General features: G+C 35.8%; 1 protein-coding gene across 3 annotated transcripts; it reads right to left on the bottom strand.

The window, feature by feature from the left end:
- Positions 1-357: 357 nt before the first annotated feature.
- On the bottom strand, positions 358-18,591 carry RHL1 (root hair initiation protein root hairless 1 (RHL1)). Of its 3 annotated transcripts, none has more exons than XR_005483225.2 (12): positions 18,156-18,591; positions 14,250-14,360; positions 12,270-12,356; positions 11,305-11,516; positions 9,891-10,006; positions 9,579-9,769; positions 8,595-8,671; positions 8,461-8,510; positions 8,344-8,389; positions 7,942-7,976; positions 6,684-6,722; positions 358-739 (listed from the first exon to the last, which is right to left on the bottom strand). XR_005483225.2 is itself a non-coding variant. In XM_039037826.2 (12 exons), the coding sequence occupies exons 1-12, from the start codon at positions 18,474-18,476 to the stop codon at positions 713-715; spliced, it is 1,275 nt and encodes a 424-aa protein (XP_038893754.1). In that variant the 5' UTR covers positions 18,477-18,590; the 3' UTR covers positions 358-712. The 3 variants fall into 3 exon arrangements, 1 of the variants encoding a protein (XP_038893754.1); XR_016531300.1 differs by having other exon boundaries at positions 7,942-8,097; positions 8,632-8,671; XM_039037826.2 differs by having other exon boundaries at positions 8,632-8,671; positions 18,156-18,590.
- Between the last annotated feature and the right edge of the window lie 1,568 nt (positions 18,592-20,159).

Below are 20,159 nucleotides of genomic sequence, written 5' to 3'. Positions count from 1 at the left end.
CAACTGCACATACGTGGTAAAATCTTCCTGATCAGAAAATCAAGGCCGCACACGTTTAAAATTATGGAATATCTAAAGCTCTATTTTGTAACCACTAAATTTTTTTAAGTCTACTTTTACTGATATTTCAAAAATACGTAAAATTTTGAAAACTCAAAAAGGTAATTTTTAAACCTTATTTTTTATAATTAAACCTATAAACCTTATCTCATGGAGTAGTTTAGGAATTTTGCTGATACATTCTATATTGTGTAACTGAGTTCAATAGGTAGGGAGAGATTTTAAACCTATCATCTCTTGGTCAAAAGATGTCTTGATGAATTTAGCGGTGCTTAGTTTGATTGGTTACATGTTGGATTGTCTAGAAACAATGGTAACTAATATAATCATATTATCCAAAGGCACAGACGCTCCATAGTTTATATAAGCTGCATAAAATCTTCTGAACACTTTTTAACCTTTAAGCTGCAGGTCTGGTCCCTAGGAAATGTGTAACAGTGGATCTCTCTGGTACATCAAAAACATAATATTACATTGCCCAACTCTGATAAAAACTTTTCAATATCATTTCATGGTTAAATTTCTATAATTTCAATTAGCCAGCAGCATCAAAGAAACTGGTGGAGCATAGCATTCTCTTTATTTTGAATATAACCCCTGCAATGCAATCCTATCTGCTGCTGTGGCTTACCATTGTTAGAATGTAACAACCTCAACTTGTCCAGTCTTCATCAGTGTCCTAAATGCCAAACAAAATTGTGAGCAACAATGTGCAAGATTCTAACCAATATTTATGAAAGGAATATGTTATAGTTAAACTATTCATCTAGTCCCTAAATTATCACTTTGATTTCATCTTTTGTCTCCCATTTAAAGTTTAATTGCTGAATGTTCGGCCACCAGTTATCTTCACATATGTAAGGAAGAAGGCAAAAGGAAAAGAGTTGGTTATGAATGGAGAAGCATCATCCAGTGGCACCAAAGACACTTAGAATGAAGATCAGTTATTTAGAACTCAAGGACACAGTTGTACAACCTATAGAACAGATCCTGTTCAAGTAAGGTCGTGAATGAGGATCAATTACCTGGAGTTACTTGTAGTTATTTTGATAGTTATATATATATAGTTGTTTAAGACAGATGGTTTTTATGTTTTCTGTTCTAGTGTGTGGATCTTCTCTTTAGAGTGAGAGGAAGACTGGTTGTAATCCCTTTTGGGATATCCTTTGAAGTTGATAAGAATCTCTATATTGATTCCTATCATAGCCCTCAACCTGGGGCATTTTGGTTCAATGGCGTAAAAGAAATTTGAGGAGCGTTTAGAGGCTATGGACAAGGAAATTGCAGAGATCAAGATCAGTGTTCAGAAGTTATCCGTGATGGATGAAACTCTTCATTAGCGAAGAGTGTTGAACGATTTATAATTCAAGCTGACCAACAATAGAAGGCTTCTGAAGAAATGAGGAAACTTTTGGCTTCTTTCTTTGGCTATGCTCCATAATCGTTCTGATGGGTCTACCGTTGTGGGAAGTTCTTCTCTGACTGCCAGTATGAGTGACAATGACACCTCCCCCAACATTTTGGCGCATTTGCACTCCAACAACAGTTCCAAAGACAATGATCGTAGCAAATTTAAAAAAGTTGAAATGTCGGTGTTTAATGGGACAGATCCAGATTCTTGGTTATTCCGTGCATCAATATTTTCATATCCATAAACTTACCGATCTAAGAAGTTGACAGTCGCAATTATCAGTTTTTGAGTTAGCAGCGTTGGATTGTTACCGAGCAAAAGAGGAACGTCAACTGTTTACAAGTTGGGGCAAATTGAAATTGGGTTTACTTGAACGATTTCGTTCCGCTAGACAGGGTTCGGTGTGTGGATAGTTTTTGGCCATCAAGCAGGAGACTACCGTGGAAGAGTATCAAAATCGTTTTGATTGGTTAGTTGCCCCTCTGCCTCAACTTTCTGATGAGGTTCTGGAGAATACATTTATGAATGGTTTAGTCCCTTGGATTAAAGTAGAGGTCGAATGTTGGGCTCCAATTAGGCTTAACCAAATGATGAAAATAGCCCAGTTGGTTAAAAATCGTGAACTAACCCAATTTGAAGCGGGCCTCAATAATGTTTTCACTTATAAAACAAGCCCACGTTCTTCGTTTCTTCCTCATGGCACCGCTTCAACTACCAAAGACCGGGGAAAGCAACCGGACATTCCCATGTGGACGATTACTCTTCGGGGCGTTTCCACTGCTAGCAATCGACAGGATGGTCTGGCTAAACGTTTGATTGATGCGGAATTTCAAGCTCGATGGGAGAAGGGATTGTGTTTTTGTTGTGATGAACGGTATTCTGCTGGTTATCGTTGTAAAATTTGCGATCAATGTGAATTATGCATTCTTGTGGTATGTGATCATTCCGAAGATATGGAAGTGTTTGAGGAGGGGGACAAAGTTTGTGGGCCAATGGAGTTGTAGCAAACGATTGTTGAACCTGAATCAGAGCCCGTCGTGGAATTGTCTCTCAATTCAGTAGTGGGTTTAACTAATCCAGGAACAATGAAGTTGGATGGCATGATCGGTACTGAGCGGGTAATTGTTCTGATTGATTGTGGGGCGACCCATAATTTAATTTCTCAATGGGTGGTTGATGTTTTGAAATTACCAATAGTTGATACATCCAATTATAGTGTGCTTATGGGGACTGGAAGGCTGTGAAAGGCAAGGGTATTTGCAAAAAGGTTGAGTCACAGCTGGGTACGTTCATCATCTACGACAAATTTTTACCTCTAGAAATGGGAAGTGTTGGTGTTATTTTGGGTATGCAGTGGTTGTTTACTCTTTGGGTCACTGAAGTTGATTGGAAGAATTTAACTAGGAAAATTAATAAAGAGCCTCATGAGATTGTATTGGAGGGAGACCCAAGTTTAACAAAGACACAAGTTGGCTTAAAAAAAATTATTAACTCGTGGGGCTCGGACGATCAGGGTTATTTGGTGGAATATCGTGCCATGGAAGGAGGCGTTTTTTTGGCAAAATGGTATGGGATACATAAAGTGTACACCATCAAGGAGTCAATTCCAGAATTGTTAACAGAGTTTGATGATATTTTTGAGTGGCCAAACGAGTTACCACCAAATAGAGGAGGGAAGCATCATATTTTTCTTAAACCCAGTTCTTCTCTACTGAATATGCAACCTTATCGATATGCTTATCATCAAAAGGATGAAATGGAGAAATTAGTTCAGGAGATGTTGGATTCTGGCATCATCAGACCAAGTGTTAGTCCTTACTCGAGTCTTGTTTTGTTGGTGAAAAAGAAAGATGGGAGATGGCGTTGTTCCCAATTCCAGTGATAGAGGAGTTTGATGAGTTACAAGGGTCAACCTTATTTTCAATGATTGATTTAAAGTCGGGTTACCACCAAATCCGTATGCATCCAAGTGATGTTGAAAAAAGGGCTTTTCGAACTCATGAGGAGCACTATAAATTTCTGGTCATGCCTTTTGGTTTAACCAATGCGCCATCCACTTTTCAGGCTTTGATGAATAAAGTATTCCGCCCGTAACAACATAAGTTTGTTTTGGTTTTCTTTGATGATATTTTGGTTTATAGTCGTAATTTGGAAGAACACTTATTGCACTTGTGGCAAGTCTTCACTATTTTGAGAGATAATAGTTTGTATGCCAATCAAAAGAAATGTCAATTTGCTCGTGAACGAATTGAATATCTTGGTCATTTAATTTATGGCAAGGGAGTAGAAGCAGATCCTGAGAAGGTCAGAGTAATGCTGGAATGGACTACTCCAACTACCGTGAAGGAAGTCCGTGGTTTTTTGGGATTGACCGGTTATTATCGGAGATTTGTGCAAAATTATGGTAGTCTGGCTGCCCCTTTGAATCAACTACTGAAGAAGGGAATGTTTGCATGGTCTAATGAAGCTCAAGAAGCTTTCGAGAAATTGAAAAATGCTATGGTAACACTTCGGGTTCTAGGCTTACCAGATTTTTCTCAGCCTTTTGAAATTAAAACTGGTGCTTCAGGTCATGGAATTGTTGCGGTTCTTACTCAAAACAAACGGTCCATTACCTATTTTAGCCATACCTTGTATCTGAGTGAGTGGGCTACGTCAATTTATGAATGTGAATTAATGTTTGTGATATTTGCAATTCAACAATGGAGACCTTATTTATTAGGTCGGAAATTTGTGGTACGCACTGATAAGAGAGCTTTGAAGTTTTTGTTGGAACAACGTGTCATCCAACCTCAATATCAAAAATGGATATCTAAATTGTTGAGATATGATTTTAAGTTAAGTATAAACCAGGCATTGAGAATAAGGTGGTCGATGCCTTATCTCGAGTACAACCCACTGTCCATCTTGCCTAATTATTTGTCCCAAGTCTTCTTGATATACAGGTGATTTGTGACGAAGTCGAGTGAGACCCGAAATTGAATGACATTATACAACAATTGAAGGATGATGAAAGCAGTTCCCATATTTGACATGGCAGCAAGGTATTATCAAATACAAGGGTAGGTTAGTTTTGTCGCGTTCCTCTACTTTACTACCGACCATTCTCCACACCGATCATGCTTCTGTATTTGGGGGTCATTCTGGTTTTCTGCGAACTTATAAAAGGTTGTTTGGGAGAGTTGTATTGGGAGAGGGCATGAAACAGGATGTTAAGAAGTTTGTGGAAGAATGTTTGGTGTGTCAACAAAATAAATCACTGGCCATGAGTCCAGCTGGATTATTATTACCCTTCGGTATTCCTGAAGTCATATGGGAGGTTATTTCCATGGATTTTGTTGAAGGCCTACCCAAAATAGGTTTTTTTGATGCACTCTTAGTGGTGGTGGACAGATTGACTAAGTACAATAATTTTCTAGGACTAAAGCATCCTTTTACTGCCAAAAGTGTAGCAGATATCTTTGTGAAGGAAGTAGTTCGTCTTCATGGTTATCCTAAGCCTATTGTCTCGGATTGTGATAAGATCTTCATGAGTAACTTCTGGCATGAGATGATTCGTGCGGCTGGGGCCAAATTAAATTTCAGTTCTACCTACCATCCACAATCCGATGGCCAAACTGAAGTAGTCAACCTTTGTTTAGAGGCCTATTTGAGATGTTTTTGTAGTGAGCGTCCTAAGGAATCTGGATCAAATGGTTGCATCGGGCTGAATATTGGTACAATACAACCTATCACATTTCTATTGGCATCACTCCTTATCAGGCAGTTTATGGACGTGTACCACCTCCATTGATATATTATGGAGATTCTCTCACACCAAACTCTACATTGGCCCAACAATTGAAGGTCCGTGATGTCGATTTAGGAGCTCTCAAGGAACATTTGAGGGTGGCTCAGGACAAGATGAAAATTTGTTGATACGAAGCGACGTGAGGTGGAGTATGCGGTGGGAGATTGGGTGTTTCGAAACTTGGCCAATAGAAGAAACGTCAAACTGTCTCCCAAATTTTTTGGGCCCCATCAAATTTTAGCAAAGGTGGGCCCAGTAGAATACAAGTTAACTCTACCTGAGGGAGCTAACATCCATCCAGTTTTTCATGTTTCTCAGTTGAAGTTGGTGGGCCCCACTCATACAATTCAACCGGTTCTTCCTCAGTTTTCCAATTCTTTTGAGTGGATTACGGAGCCTGAATTAGTTAGCGGTTATCGCAAGAATCTTACACTCAAAATTGGGAGGTTTTAGTGCAGTGGAAGGGGTTACCGGTCCATGAAGCAACGTGGGAGATTTTGGATGATTCTCAGTGTCAATTTCCAGCTTTTCAACTTGAGGACAAGTTGAGTTTGGAAGGGAGAAGTACTGTTAGGCCACCCGTTATATTCACATATGTAAGGTCAAGGCAAATGGAAAAGAGTTGGTTATGAATGGAGAAACCTCATCCAGTGGCAACAAAGACAGTTAGAATGAGAATCAGTTACTTGAAGTTATTTGTAGTTATTTTTATAGTTATCTTATATATATATATATATATAGTTGTTGTTTAAGGCAGATGGTTTTTATATTTTCTGTTCTAGTGTGTAGATCTTCTCTTTAGAGTGAGAGGAAGACTGGTTGTAATCCCTTTTGGGAATCTCTATATTGATTCCTATCACTGAATTATTCAAACATTTTAATTTAATCACCGGCATCTGAAAAGTTTACGACAATGTGGACGCTTTTTGGTGATCATGATCAAGAGCTACATTTTTAGGCATATGGAGAACCCATTTTGTTCTTAACTTTACATGAAATAAATAATCACAGTATAGAAATAATAGCTTTCCAACAAACATGGTTTGAGGTACAACGGTGAGAAGTTTATAAAGGGTAGAGACTATTGTAAACAATTAATAGTTCTTTCTTTTTTGGATAAGAGACAATTTCATCGATATGAAATATCCGAAGATATCTAAGAGTACAAAGGAACCATTCAAATGGTATACAAAAGGTGTTCCAATTTCAGATAAGGAGAGTAAAAGCCGGTATATCTCCAAACAATTAATAATTAAAGAATCACAGTGAGAAATTGACTATATGTAAAAGCAAAAGAGTAGCTCAGTCGAATATTGCCATCAGACCCCAAATGAGTATAAACCTAGGGCCCACTAACTTCCAGTCCAATATTCTAAAAAATATGGAAGGATATAGGTTATAAAATAGGCAGTGAACACTCACCTCTTGAGAACTCGACAACTCTTCAATATCATCTTTAACCTACAAGATATAGATAAAGCATACTTAGTATACAATGACATCTACCGTCAACCATTTCAGAAATATATCTACAGTGTGAAGAGTGTAGTTGTCGGTCTTTAGTGGAGTGTTCGACAGTTATCGGAATCATGATTCGTGAATAGTAAATGGAAATAGACTACGTGGAGTTGCAAATTCAGAACGTATTAAATTTTTGGTTATAATACTATTTGATCCCTTATTTCGGGTCTCGTTCCATTTTAATCTTCCTACTAATAAATCTTTAAACTAGTCTCACCGTTAGTTTATTGTTAACTCTTCCTAAAAAAAGTCTTTATTAGCTTTTCCTCTATAAATTTTGGAGACATACTCACGGGTCTCTTTTCTTGCATAGAAATTATTTATTATTATAATTGAACCAATTTCAATACAAATCAACTTAAAACTAACAATAAGAACGAATTTTAAGATTTATTAAAACATTTGAAAGTACACACACTACATTTAGAATTTCATTTGAAAGTACAAGGACTAAATTTGGATGAGGCCAAAAGTACGGAAACCAATAACATTTTAAACTAAATTCTAAAAACCCTCATTTGTAGCATGATGAGGCAATAAGACGTGAGAAGAAGTGACTGGCTGAAGTAATTTGAAGGATGCCAAAGTGCCCCTTTTTAATTAACAACGTAAAATTATTTAGGGCTTTTTGTTAATTGCACCAAGCAAAAACTAACACGGACCATTTTAGAAACCTCGTGTGTTAACACATTAGATTTCATTGATAAAATAAATAACAAAATATTATTAAGAAAATTGTTGTTTTCAAATATAAAATAATGAGCCAACTTATTTACAAATATAGTAAAATGTTTTTCCATATTTAAAAATATTTCTAGTGGTTTTGTCATTTAAAACACCCTTAAAAAAAATCATAAGATATTGAAAAGTAGGAAGCAAAAAGTATTATTTGTGATGAGACCTTTTCACCAGCAGATAAGAGTCTTTTGGTATGACTTTCAAGGCGTTAAAAACACATTTTTAAGCAATTGTTATTCCAAACATGCCTTAAGTTGATTACTATTAAGATACTACTGGCTGCAAAATGGCAACTTGTGCAGTTAGATAATAACTTAGGGAAGCATGTCCACTTCAAGTTGGATTGGTGCATACAAGAAATCCTGAAGCTAATCAAGCAGCAAACTTTTGAAAGGACAATTTGTAAAAATGGCACCAGTACCTCATATTCTGTATCTTTCTTCTGGATTTTTCCTCCTGCAAATTCAAGCTAATATACATCAACCGACCATGTAAGAATACCATATAAAGACAGTCAACTGAAGGTGATTATAAAACTACACTAGCTGATTCCAGAACCCAAATTAGCATAAACTGCCTACAATATAGAGCACCGAAAATTAGTCCAAATACAGATGCACATCTATCTTGCGGAAATGAGAATCAATGTTCTAATAGATCTACTACAGTTGTATGATTGCTTGAGCAATCCTATTAGAATTTCCATGAGAACCCAGCATACAAGAGAGGTGATAAATTCTTAGTAAGCCAATATTGTCATATCTAAGCCTGTTAGAGAAATAACTAGCAGTAAGTAAATGGAGAGAGCAAGAAAGATATTGACCATCATCTTGTCCCCGGACAGCCCTCCTCTTCCTTAATCCTTCATCCTGAAAATACATGACAATCCAATAGGCATTTTGAGGAGAAAAGATGTTATTTTAAAATGAAGATTTGTAACCTGATCAATCTTTCGCTTTGAACCAGACAGCTGCATCTTTTGGACAGAAACTGTAGGAAACCAAATTTGCAGATTTGATGTTACTGTAGTATTCTCATGGTCATCATGATAAAATCAATGAAAAATATTAGAACCTTTGGTCTTATCCAAAATATATATATATATTAGAACCTTTGGGTGTTGAAGACCTCTTTGAACTTCTTGATGTTCTCTGAAAACAGTAAGCATTCATTTCAAATATATGTGAGAATAAAGATATAAAGTTCATTATTTGGATAAGACAATTTTGGAGGAGTTACTAGCACAAGATTGAGAGCTTTTTGGAATTTGCAGTTTCAGCACTTTGTTGGGTCATTTGGATGGAAAGAAACAACCATGTTTTCCAAATATGTTGGATGGTCTTTTCATTTTAATAGTTTCTTGTTTTATGATTTTTGTGTGCTCTAGAAGAATGTTATCTCATATTCTCTGTCTTCCATTGAAAATTGTATCAGCTAAGGAATCTATCACGTCATATATTGAAAATTTCAAAATCTTTAAAGCTGTAATGCACAAGGCTCATATCTTCGTTCTGTTCTCTGGGGAGGAGGCCTTCTTCTGCTTCCATCTTTAATCGTGAATACGATAGATGACTATTCCTTAATTGGAGCAGTAGGGAGGAAATGCTTAGTAATCTTCCAGTCATGAGGATAGGGAGAATTCTTTGGCGTGCAGCAGTCTTAAATATTTATGGAATGTAATAGGAGGATCTAAGGATAAGACTACAGAGGGTTTATAGGTAAGTAACTGACACATTTTAATACTTTGCTCTAAAATTACGATCACTTTTGTGCTGACTTTTGTAAAACATTATTATTACTGTTAACAACTAAGGGGCATGTAAATGCCTTTCCATTGCTTCACCAAGTGTTTTATACTTTGAGGGGGAGTATTCTTGTTTTGGTTCCTCGATAGCTAGGTTGTAACAGCTCTTGCTTGTACTTTAATCTGTCTTTAATGATCCTTTCCTTTTGCATCAAAAAAATAATCAGTAGTTTTAATAAACTCCTAAATGTAGCAGCAAATGAATTCCAAACCAACCTATTTCCACATATTAAGTAAAGGTCTTCAGATATTACCTTCTCCTCCACTTTCTTGAACAAACTAAGTAGAGTAGGTTGGACAAGTCCACGAGTATCACTCTGAGCACTTCCCTTGGCCAGAGAACTTTTTTTTTCCGTAGAAATTGATGTCTGATTTCCTTCAAGAAATGGGGGTCTAATTTCCCCAGCATCTTCATCCATAGAATCAACAGAGAGATCTTCTGTCTGTAGTAATCAATTAAGGGAGCGAACATACAGAAGCGGACAAATTTTAAGACTGAATCAACAATAATACAAAGTTGCAGAGAATGAATGAAAACAACTACTCAAGAATCATAAATGGGATATTTTCACGAGCATGATCTCCAATTGAAGGTTCATGTATGACAATGTTCTTTTCTTCTCCTTCAGACAAATCAGCGTAGGTGCTAGTGGACTCATCCTCAGAAGACACCTCTGCAAAACTTAACAAGAATAAAAAATAACTTAAATTAATTATTTCGCTGAACAGATCACAGAAAAATCATCAAAATTAGCTGAAATGAGCCTCAACATGAATAGGAATATATGAGAATGAAGAAGTTGCAATTAACTCACATTTGATCTGAGATTGTTGAAAGATTATTTATCTACCAACAAGACAAAAGATGGACTGAATGTTATGTTGGTAGTTTCATATTTGTACAGCCTTATAAGGATTATAAATACAAAACAATGTACTATATAGCAAATAGCACGGCCCAGCTGATCAAGTGAAAGAATCTGGAATTTTGCATGGGCTTAAGGTAGTTGAACTAGAGAAACGTCCCGGACTAATGCGGTGCTGGTTTCATTAATTCAACTACTTAGAGTATGTGTATACTGTCATTACTTTTTTTTTTTAAACGGATGTATACTGTCATTACTTGAGACGGGCAATGGTACAAATGGTTGCACTTTCTCCGAGAATGTGAAGAACTTAAGTGGACATTTCTTTTCACGGAAACTAATTTCATTCATAAACAAAATACATAACCCAAGGCAAAAGCCTCCCGAAAGTCAAGGTTACAAAAAGGCTCCCCAATTACCTAAGATCGTAGAAAATAAAATAATTGAAAGAATATTTAAATAAAGAAGCTGTTAGAAAATTAGTAATTGTATATTAATAATTGGTTAATGAGCTTTTTTAGGGAATAGTGTTTATAAATAATAGAGACTGGGAGAAGTGGGGGATATACATATTTTGGAAATAGTATAGAGAGAAAAGTAAGCCTCTTGAATGCTTGGTAAACCTTTTGAACTTTCCTTTGATATGGTAACACGTTTCAATCACTAGTTTCTTAATCCAAGTTCAATCTCAACTTAAGGACACATCAGAAGCCTTATAGGTGGCTACAAAATAATAAGATCCCACACTTCCTTTCAAGAGTTCTCCATTTCTTGAAGACAATTCCTTTCCAACCTAACCTCTTGGAGAACAGTCAACACCACAAACTCACATAATGCTCTCTCTATGAAATGGAGGCCACCTAAGAAGGCCGAAGACAAGCTAAACACATGTCGACTCTTTGAAAAACAGATTTCAAAGATCTAACTTTAAAATCATAAATCAATTATCAAATATGCATCTATAATATGGTCATGCAGCATAATCTTCTACCAATCGTAGAATGGAGATTGCCGATGAAATAAGGCATTTGATGCAAAATATTATTCGACAAGAATCCCTATTGTTTTCTGCCTTGTTGATAATAAGATAATCGGTATATGCAAAGGGTAATACTTGAATACTTTTCTGGCAGATCTTTCAGAATGTCTAACTGGCGTAGTCTTTATTGAATTTGTAACGTTGTCTTTGAGGTCCACTAAATCATCTCCATGTTCTCCTTTAAGGGAATTTTCTACAGCAGGATTGATTCCCTTCTTTTGAACACTCTGCTTACTCAAACCGGTAACACCAGCACCACCGTTAAAGTCACATTCTCCACATTGTCCCTGACATATAACAGCTAGGAGTTAGCAAACGCTCTCACTCTCCCTCTCTCTCAAGATGAGCTTCAATTCAGAAAATGAAAGTACAACAGAAAGACAGGAAAAACAGCACCAGTACACAAAAACAACTATACAGGAACCTTTATATATAAGCCCCCAAGAAAGATACGGCACTAGAATTTATACAAGTACTATAGCTAATTACAAGTGGTAAAGAGTGTACTAAAGTAGAAAAATATAATAAGAAAGGGAGATCCACAGGACAGGAAGAAATACACAAATATGGATCAAACGGTAACCTAGAGCAATCACATCAACCAGCCCAGTGAATAACTTCAATATAGAAACATGATCGGGAAGTTAGAATCAGTAGTAGTAGGCTTCTTGTAATAATAAAATCAGCTTCATGGAGATCCAAAGTAGAGTTACAAATTAAAAATAACTAAACGACTATTTAGAAAAGTAAGAAGTAATGTTACTGACCAGTTAAGTTACTTCTCTTTTTGCTAAATGGTTACATGAGGAAAATTAAAAAGTTTAGACAACAAAAATTATAGTCCTTTCACAGCATAAATTAGTCTGTCGCTCTCATAAGAGAAGCATTTCCATTATTCTGCTCCATAAATGATCTTGAGAAATGAGATGCTCGCTGGAATTTTACATGGAAATGTAGGCATACAACAACAATAACAAATAAATAAATAAAAATAAAATAAAATCACATTTTAAGGACCTAAGAGTTATCAAGAAACTTACAGTAGTCAATTCTATAGGAAAATCAAGATGAGCCTCCTCTGGATTTTCATCTTTAGTTCCAATCCACCATGCATCAGAAAAGACAATCTGCAGTCAGAGAAAAGAATGGTTGATTCATATGTACATGCTTCGATGGCATATTTCTTAAATACCAAGAAAAAAGTGTTTAGGATAGTACAATGATTAAATTAAAAACGTCATTTAACATAGTGAATTTGAACAAATGCCCTTAATCTGAAGATAATAAATACCAACAGGGAAGAGAAAATGACACCATATAGTATCGACATGAGGCATCTTTAACCAAAACACCAGGATAACAACTTTTTTTTCTTTTTTTGGTGGGGGATGATTGCCCTTGCCATACTTTTATCGGACAAACATTTCATTTTAAGAAGAAATCTTGCTAGATGTTCACAAGCTGTGGCCAATGCTTGACTTGTTGTCTGCTCAGACAAAAGGCCTAATACTAACAGACGTCTTGCATCTTGGGCATCAGCATTTTAGGCACCACGCTTCATTGGAACTGTTCTACTTTGTTTATTCACAGTGATGCCATCTGTATTGACTTTTATAACAAGATTAAGATAAGAATTTCCTCGTTGTGATTAACCAGGGTTTTAAGGAAAGTAAAGTCAGCTGATTATTCTGATGCATTAATGAATTCACTGCAAAAAGGTTAAGAACCTACCTTTTTTTTTTATTTAGAATCAACAACTTTCATTGAGAAAAAATGAAAGAATACAAGGGCTAAAAATAAAACAAAATAAATAAATAAAAACAAGCCCACCAGACATCCCTTCTGCAGAAAGAGATTCCAACTAAGTAAGACGTTTCCTAGAGAATAGTTACAAAAAAGCTTCGAAACCGAAACTCACAGAAAAACATGAAACCTCACTAAGGACCAAACCTCATTAAGGTCCCTATCCATGCCTCTAGACACTCTATTGTTCCTTTCACCCCAAATATCCCACAATACATCACACACCCCAGCAAATCACAAAAAACGGTTTCTCTCTGGAAAGCATATGAAGGAAGAACTCCTCGGTCGTCGTATTAATATCACTTTGCCCAGCTATCTGAACATCAAACTCCTGCAAGAAGTAATTCCACACAAAACTCACATACCGACAGTCCCAAAGAAAGTGATCTAGGTCTTCCTCCACCTTCTGACACAGAATACAGGAGAAAGGACCAATAACGAGGTCCTCTTCCTAGCAAGCCTATCCAAAGTGTTCACCCGACCCCGCAAAACTAGCCACGTAAAGAACTTAACTTTCCTAGGAATCTTAATCCTCCAGACCAGATCAAAGACCAACTCACTATCAAGTGTGGGATCCAACCATAACCTAATTATTAAAAGGGAAGGGAAAAAAAGCACCCCACAATCTTATCTGTATTAAGAAACTATCTAAAAACAAAAGAACGCCAAAAGAAAAGTTTATACATTAAGTCTAAACAAGAGGGCTAACAAACTTAAAGGATAAATATTTTTTAAAACAAAACTAAAAAGGAAAAAAAAAAGCATTTTATTGACGAGACAAAGTTTCATGGGGAAAAGACCGACAAAAGCCAAGAAGTTAAAACACTCTCCAATGGCAATAATAGAATGAAAAGGGAAGGCCACAAACAATAATTTTCTGAAAGTCGTCGAAAATCTTGTTCTTTCCCATGAAAGGTTTTTTTATTCCTTTAACAAAGCTTCCCAAAGGAGAGCCCAATTTGCATTGCACCAGAGAATTTTTGCCTCTTTAAAAGAAAAATCACAAACAATGACGATTTCAACCGGAAAGATAAAAAACGAAAGTAGTACATAAAGAAACATCCACATCATATTTATAAAACCAGCTACAACGATCATTTATTGTGCTATAGATCTTACAAGTTGGGGGGAAACTTTTCATTGAAGCACTCGATGAAGATGAAGAGAAATGGAGTTGCCAAAAATGAGGGACAAAAAGGAAAAGCAAAAGGACTAACCATATTATCAAAATAATCTTCACACATCACATTCTTTCCGCCTCTAGAGAACTGCAAAGTCAAATATCTGTTCTTCGGATACATGATAGTTCCAAACAACTTCATACGCCCCTGAAAAGAAAAACAAATAGTAGTCGGAACAATTCTACCACTGGATGCTTCATGACCACATAAAATCTACATCAGCATTCAAGGAGGGGAAAAAGGGGATATTTCTGTAAACTATAGAAAGGCAATTTACACCTCAAAATAAGGCTACTATATACTTTATATATCTAAAATATCCATCAGCGTCCATGCTAGCTTGCGCATACCCAAAAATATACTTTTACATCCATTTTCCAGGTAGAAATAAATAATAAGCCAATATTTAACTTGTTTTAAAGTTGTGGACTCAAATACCAAGCAAAGCATCTCATATTATGATAAATGATATATCATTTGAAATATGATGAGTTTAGCAAAATAATAATGATAATTAATAATTAATCAAGTAGTAAATTAATTTCATCCAGTTCTAATAATTAGAGAATGATTATCCAATAATTGATAGCTACTAATAACAACTAAATGGAGTCCATATAAACCAAAATACTCCAATATTAATCATGCCTTATCTATTACAATACAAACTTCACATTCTTTGTGGTTGAAAGCTTGTCTTTAATTTTGCATAATTGACTGATCAAAAATACTTCTCCCTCAAAAAAAAAAAAAAAAAAAAGTTGAAATTAAGGTTTTTTACTCTAGGGACATTTCTGTCTTTTTACTTGTATCCTAGGGTTTCCCTTTTTTCTATTTAAGCTGGTAGTCACTATGTATTCATTGTATCAGTCTTCTAATAAGAATTCTTTATCTCGTGGTTTTTTCTCCCTAATTAGGATTTTCCACGTAAACTTTGTGTGTGCTATTTTCTATCTCTACTCTGTGTTTTTCATCATAGTAACAGAGCATGGAGACGAAACCCTGGCCACCATTGAGGAAAACCCAACAGGAGAGACTGACCGACCGTGTATACAACTTTCTTGTCGGACTAAACTCTAAGTTCGATGCAGTACGAAGCCGTATATTGGGAATCCATCCAATACCATCCTTAATGGAAGTTTGTTCTGAAGTACATCTTGAGGAAGATAGGTCTAGGGCAATGAATAATACACTTGTGACTCCGACAGATTCCGCTGCTTTCAAAACTTCAGGCCTTGCCTATGATAAACAGAACAGTAAGCCGCCTCCAGTGTGTGAACATTGCAAGAAAACTTAGCACACGAAAGATCAGTGACAGAAAGGAAACGACAGTCAAGTCGGGCACTGGTAGGTGAATCAGTAACTGGAGACACACAGTCTCAGAATCAGGAAAACCGCCAGAGCACTTCTGGTACAGTAAGAGTAAGTGCAATCGCCCAAACAGGTACTCTTCACTCCTTTGGTTTTGTTAGTATAACCGGTAGTAAACCATGGATTTTAGATTCAGGGGCTACAGACCACTTGATTAGTTCCTCCGACCAGTTTCTTTCTTATCGCCCATCAGGATTGCTGATGGGTCTTTTGCTCCAGTTGCTGGAAAAGGACAGTCGTCGCCCTTTGAGAGCTTCGTTCTCCAAGATGTGTTGCATGTGCCAAAAGTCTCTTACAACCTTTTATCTGTTTGTAAAATTACAAGGGATTTGAAATGTCGTGTTATCTTTTCACCTGATGCTGTTGGTTTTCAGGATCTGAACTTGGGGATGACGATCGGCACTGCCCGACATGACAGAGGGCTCTATTTCCTCACTGAAGAAGCCTCATTTGGGATATGTGATAGGACTAGTTTACTTTCATCTCATTTTTCTGTTTCTGAAACTGACTATATCTTATGGCACTATCGCCTTGGACACCCTAATTTCCATTATATGAATTATTTGTTTCCTCATCCTTTTCATAATGTTAATATCTCTAAGTTAAATTGCGATGTGTGTGTCTAAGTCAAATAGCCCCGTGTATCATTTAAATCTCAGCCTTATAAGCCTTCTAAACCATTTACCCTCTTCCATAGCGATGTTTGGGGTCCATCACCTGTTACTACCACCATTGGAAAGCGATGGTTTGTAACTTTCATTGATACTCTTGCTGGTATGTTGATGAAGTAATTATCACAGGCACCAATCAACAGTCAATCAACAAGCTTGTAACAGCCTTGGACTCCAAGTTTGTTCTAAAAGATCTTGGCCAACTCCGTTACTTCCTTGGAGTCCAACTGCACACTGTCCCCAATGGAGTTCTACTGAATTAGGAAAAGTATGTCAAGGACCTACTTCACCGCCTTGACCTTAGAGATCTAAAACCGGCACCCTCTCCAAGTGTTCTAAACAAGCAACTCTCTATCTCCGATGGCACTCCTCTTGACAATCCCTATATCTATCGGAGCACGATTGGCACCCTACAGTACTTAACCACCACGAGACCTGACATTACATATGCGGTTAATCATCTAAGCCAGTACTTAAAGCAACCTACGGACGTTCACTAGCACGCGGCAAAGAGAGTACTAAGATATGTCAGTAGCACTCGACACTTTGGCCTCTATATTTAACATGGGTCCGACCTTTCTGTTTCGGCCTTCTCCGATGTCGATTGTGCAGCCAACATAGACGATCGAAAATCAGTTGCTGCTTATTGCATCTTTCTTGGAGGTAATCTTGTCTCCTGGTCCTCCAAGAAACAATCCATTGTCGCCCGGTCCAGCACAGAGTCTGAATATAGAGCGCTCGTCCATGCCTCTACATAAATCGTCTAGGTGCAACAACTACTGTTTGAGATTGGCGTCAAACATAAGTCGGCTCCAGTCCTGTGGTGTGACAACCTCAACGTCGGTGCTCTAGCCGTCAATCCAGTGTTTCATGTGCGGACCAAGCACATTGAGATCAACATTCACTTCGTTCATGATCAAGTCCTCAGTGGTCAGCTTGATGTTCGTCATGTACCATCCTCCGACCAAATCGTTGATTGCCTCACCAAGACCTTATCACACTCACAGTTCTTCCACCTTCGATCCAAACTCGGTGTAGTAGAACTACCCTCTCGTTTGAGGGGGGATGTTAAGGATATTAAGGATGCCAACACATAAAGTCTTGCCTATCTACCAAAAGAATAGGGTTTACCAAAGGAATAGGTTGGTTACAACAAAATATCTAACCATTTGTTTTTGTTGAGTTATTTTTTGCATTCCCAAATTAGGGATTCCATATTGTATAAATAAATCACCTATGTACACTTCAAATACAATAAATCATAAAGGAAAAGTTGGCTTGCCACTGTCGTTTACTACCTATCGTCTGCTTAATTGAAACTATCGTTTACCTTTTCTGATACTATCGTCTACCTCCTGACACTATCGTCTACATGATGTCGTCTACCTCCTGTCGCAGTCGTCTACACGATATCATCTATCGTCTACTTCCTGACGCTATCGTCTACACGATATCGCCTATCTCTTGAAGCTGTCGTCTACCTCCCTCAGACATTATCATCTACCTCCACAAAACGCTATCGTCTATCTTTGACGTTATCGTTTACCTTGTCTAAGTACTATCGTCTGCCGCGTGAGTCAAGCCATATCCTTCAACCTCTCATTCTAACTTTCCCCACGAAAAGTATAACTTCTCTTCTCAGTCTATTTTGCAGAATCCAGAATGGAAGAAGTAGGTATATAAGGAACATGGAAAATAATCTGGAGTGTTGATATGGATTTATCTATCAGATCTTTAGGAGTGGATGAAGATGATAAACAATTGCTTACTGCACGGGCTACAGTAATCATTCTAAAAACGACAACGAAACAGGATGAAAAAAACATTGATAAAGACTGTACGAACCTTTCAAAGCAGAGAAAAACAGAAAGGCGTTTAGAGAATGGAAGAATTGACGAACCTGAGGAAAATCGAGATAGAGAATGGGATTCTTGGTTCTCAAGTCCTTAAGCTCCCCAATCTTGCCTCCACTAACGGGAGCAAGCAAGCCTGAAAACGAGAAGAGGAACCTATTCTTTCGCTGAGATTTCTTGACTATGTCTTTGCCATGGTGCTTCAGAACCGTCGCTGAAGGGCTCAGATACGCCTGAGGCTTTGCCTGGGTTTCTGAAAGTATGTGATTAGAGAATGCGAGCTTCTTAAGCCGCTTTCGGGCTGCAATCCCCGGATCGATTTCTCCTTTCGCTTCGTCCCTCTTTGAAGACGATGATCCTCGCGCCATTTCTGATGCTGGGAATCAGCTGCGGACTGCAGTGTACTGTCGGATCCCTCCTCTTTCTTCCTTTCCTCTTTCTTTTGTTTTCTCATGTTTTTCATTTTCTTTCTTGGATACTTACATCCAAGTCCCACATTTGTTTTAATAGTTTTTAACCTATGCATCCTCATTTTTCACCCTTCTAAAACTTTGGATTTTCTCTTTCCCTCTCCCATCGGTTTTTCATTTTATATATTAATTTCATTTGAAATATAATTAATTAATTAATGTTAATTTAATAAATTTAATATAAATATTTGTTTAATAAATACAAATTAATCTATAAAATATTTACGGTAAAAATTTATTAAATAAATATAATTACTTTTTTATATAAATTATTAATTAATTAACTAATAATATCTTAAATATATTTAATCAGTAAATTAAGATAAGTTAAATTTAGTTATTACAAAAGGTTATTTTTCAATAATAATAATCGGTTACTTTATTGTTTTTTAATAACCAAGCAATCACTTATTGAAATTAATTTTAATTTGATCCTTGTTATGGACATATAATCATTGTTTATTATTTATAATCAGTTAATTATTTATTGTGATTAATTTATATTACTTCATTCATTATTAACATATTATATTTATAAAACTTTTTTTTAGTATTCTTTATTAACATGTCATATATTTATCTCATTTTTCACTTTTTATATGATATATTGTTTATTAAAATATATTTTCTTATTTTATTTAATTAAAATCAAAATTAGAACTTGGTTAATTATAGAAATGAGCAACTATTATATTATAACTAATATGACATTCCTTATATGTAATAATTGGTTAATTTTAAATATAAATTACTTAATTTTTAAATATTTATAATTAAAATTATTATTGATTTTTAATTAATTGATTTTTACTTAATTGATTTTTATCAATATATTGGATGATATTTATTGTTTACTTGATTAATCTATTGAAATTATATAAGATTTTCAACTTAATTTCATAAATTAAATACAAACATAATTTTTGTTCATGAAATTCTGATAGCATTTCTCATGCACAATCAAACACAATCATCATTGATTTTCAGACATCATATTTTAAGTATCGTGTTCCCACCAGACATCTATAAAACATAAAACCAAACGGCCTCATTTCTCAACGATTTAGGAGAAGGATTAAAATACTATTGTAGTACCATATTTTAAGTTTATTCTAATATTATATTTTCAATAAATCTTAAATTTAGTCTTTTAAAATTATTTGTTATCGAAATTAGCTAAATAACAATAATAATTCTCGTGTAGATGAAAATCTTAAAAGATAACAAAATGTTTTTTTTTAAAGAATCGACGATGAATTAGCAGTAATGACTCGATTTAAAATTTACTAAAGTTACCATTAATAAAATTAAACATTTGAACGTATGTGAACTAAAATTAAACAAACTTCAAAATATGATAATAAAAGTAATAGCAAATGAGAATTAAAAAGCATTCACAGATGTGAAAAAGATGACAGATTTAATAGGATTGAAATCAATACAAAGAGAAGTTCCCAAATGGACGCAGCATATATGTAACATCACGAGTTTTTGAGAAAAAAATGTTAATTAAATCAATTATCTCTAATTATTGAGTTTTGGGTTTCCCATTAATTTTAGGAATCAGTGATCGATTGAGAC

The sequence above is a fragment of the Benincasa hispida genome, chromosome 8, assembly GCF_027475165.1.
Source record: "Benincasa hispida cultivar pf3 chromosome 8, pf3_genome.v1.1, whole genome shotgun sequence".
NCBI lineage: Eukaryota > Viridiplantae > Streptophyta > Magnoliopsida > Cucurbitales > Cucurbitaceae > Benincasa > Benincasa hispida.
This window is presented reverse-complemented; position numbering and strand designations above follow the sequence as displayed.

Excerpts from the sequence above, each read along its gene's own strand:
- RHL1 (XM_039037826.2), bottom strand. The coding sequence starts at position 18,476 with ATGGCGCGAGGATCATCGTCTTCAAAGAGGGACGAAGCGAAAGGAGAA. Across the intron at positions 8,672-9,578 it reads TCAAGAAAGTGGAGGAGAAG|AGAACATCAAGAAGTTCAAA; the intron begins GTAATATCTGAA and ends TACTGTTTTCAG. Across the intron at positions 8,511-8,631 it reads GAGGTCTTCAACACCCAAAG|TTTCTGTCCAAAAGATGCAG; the intron begins GTTCTAATATAT and ends GGTTTCCTACAG.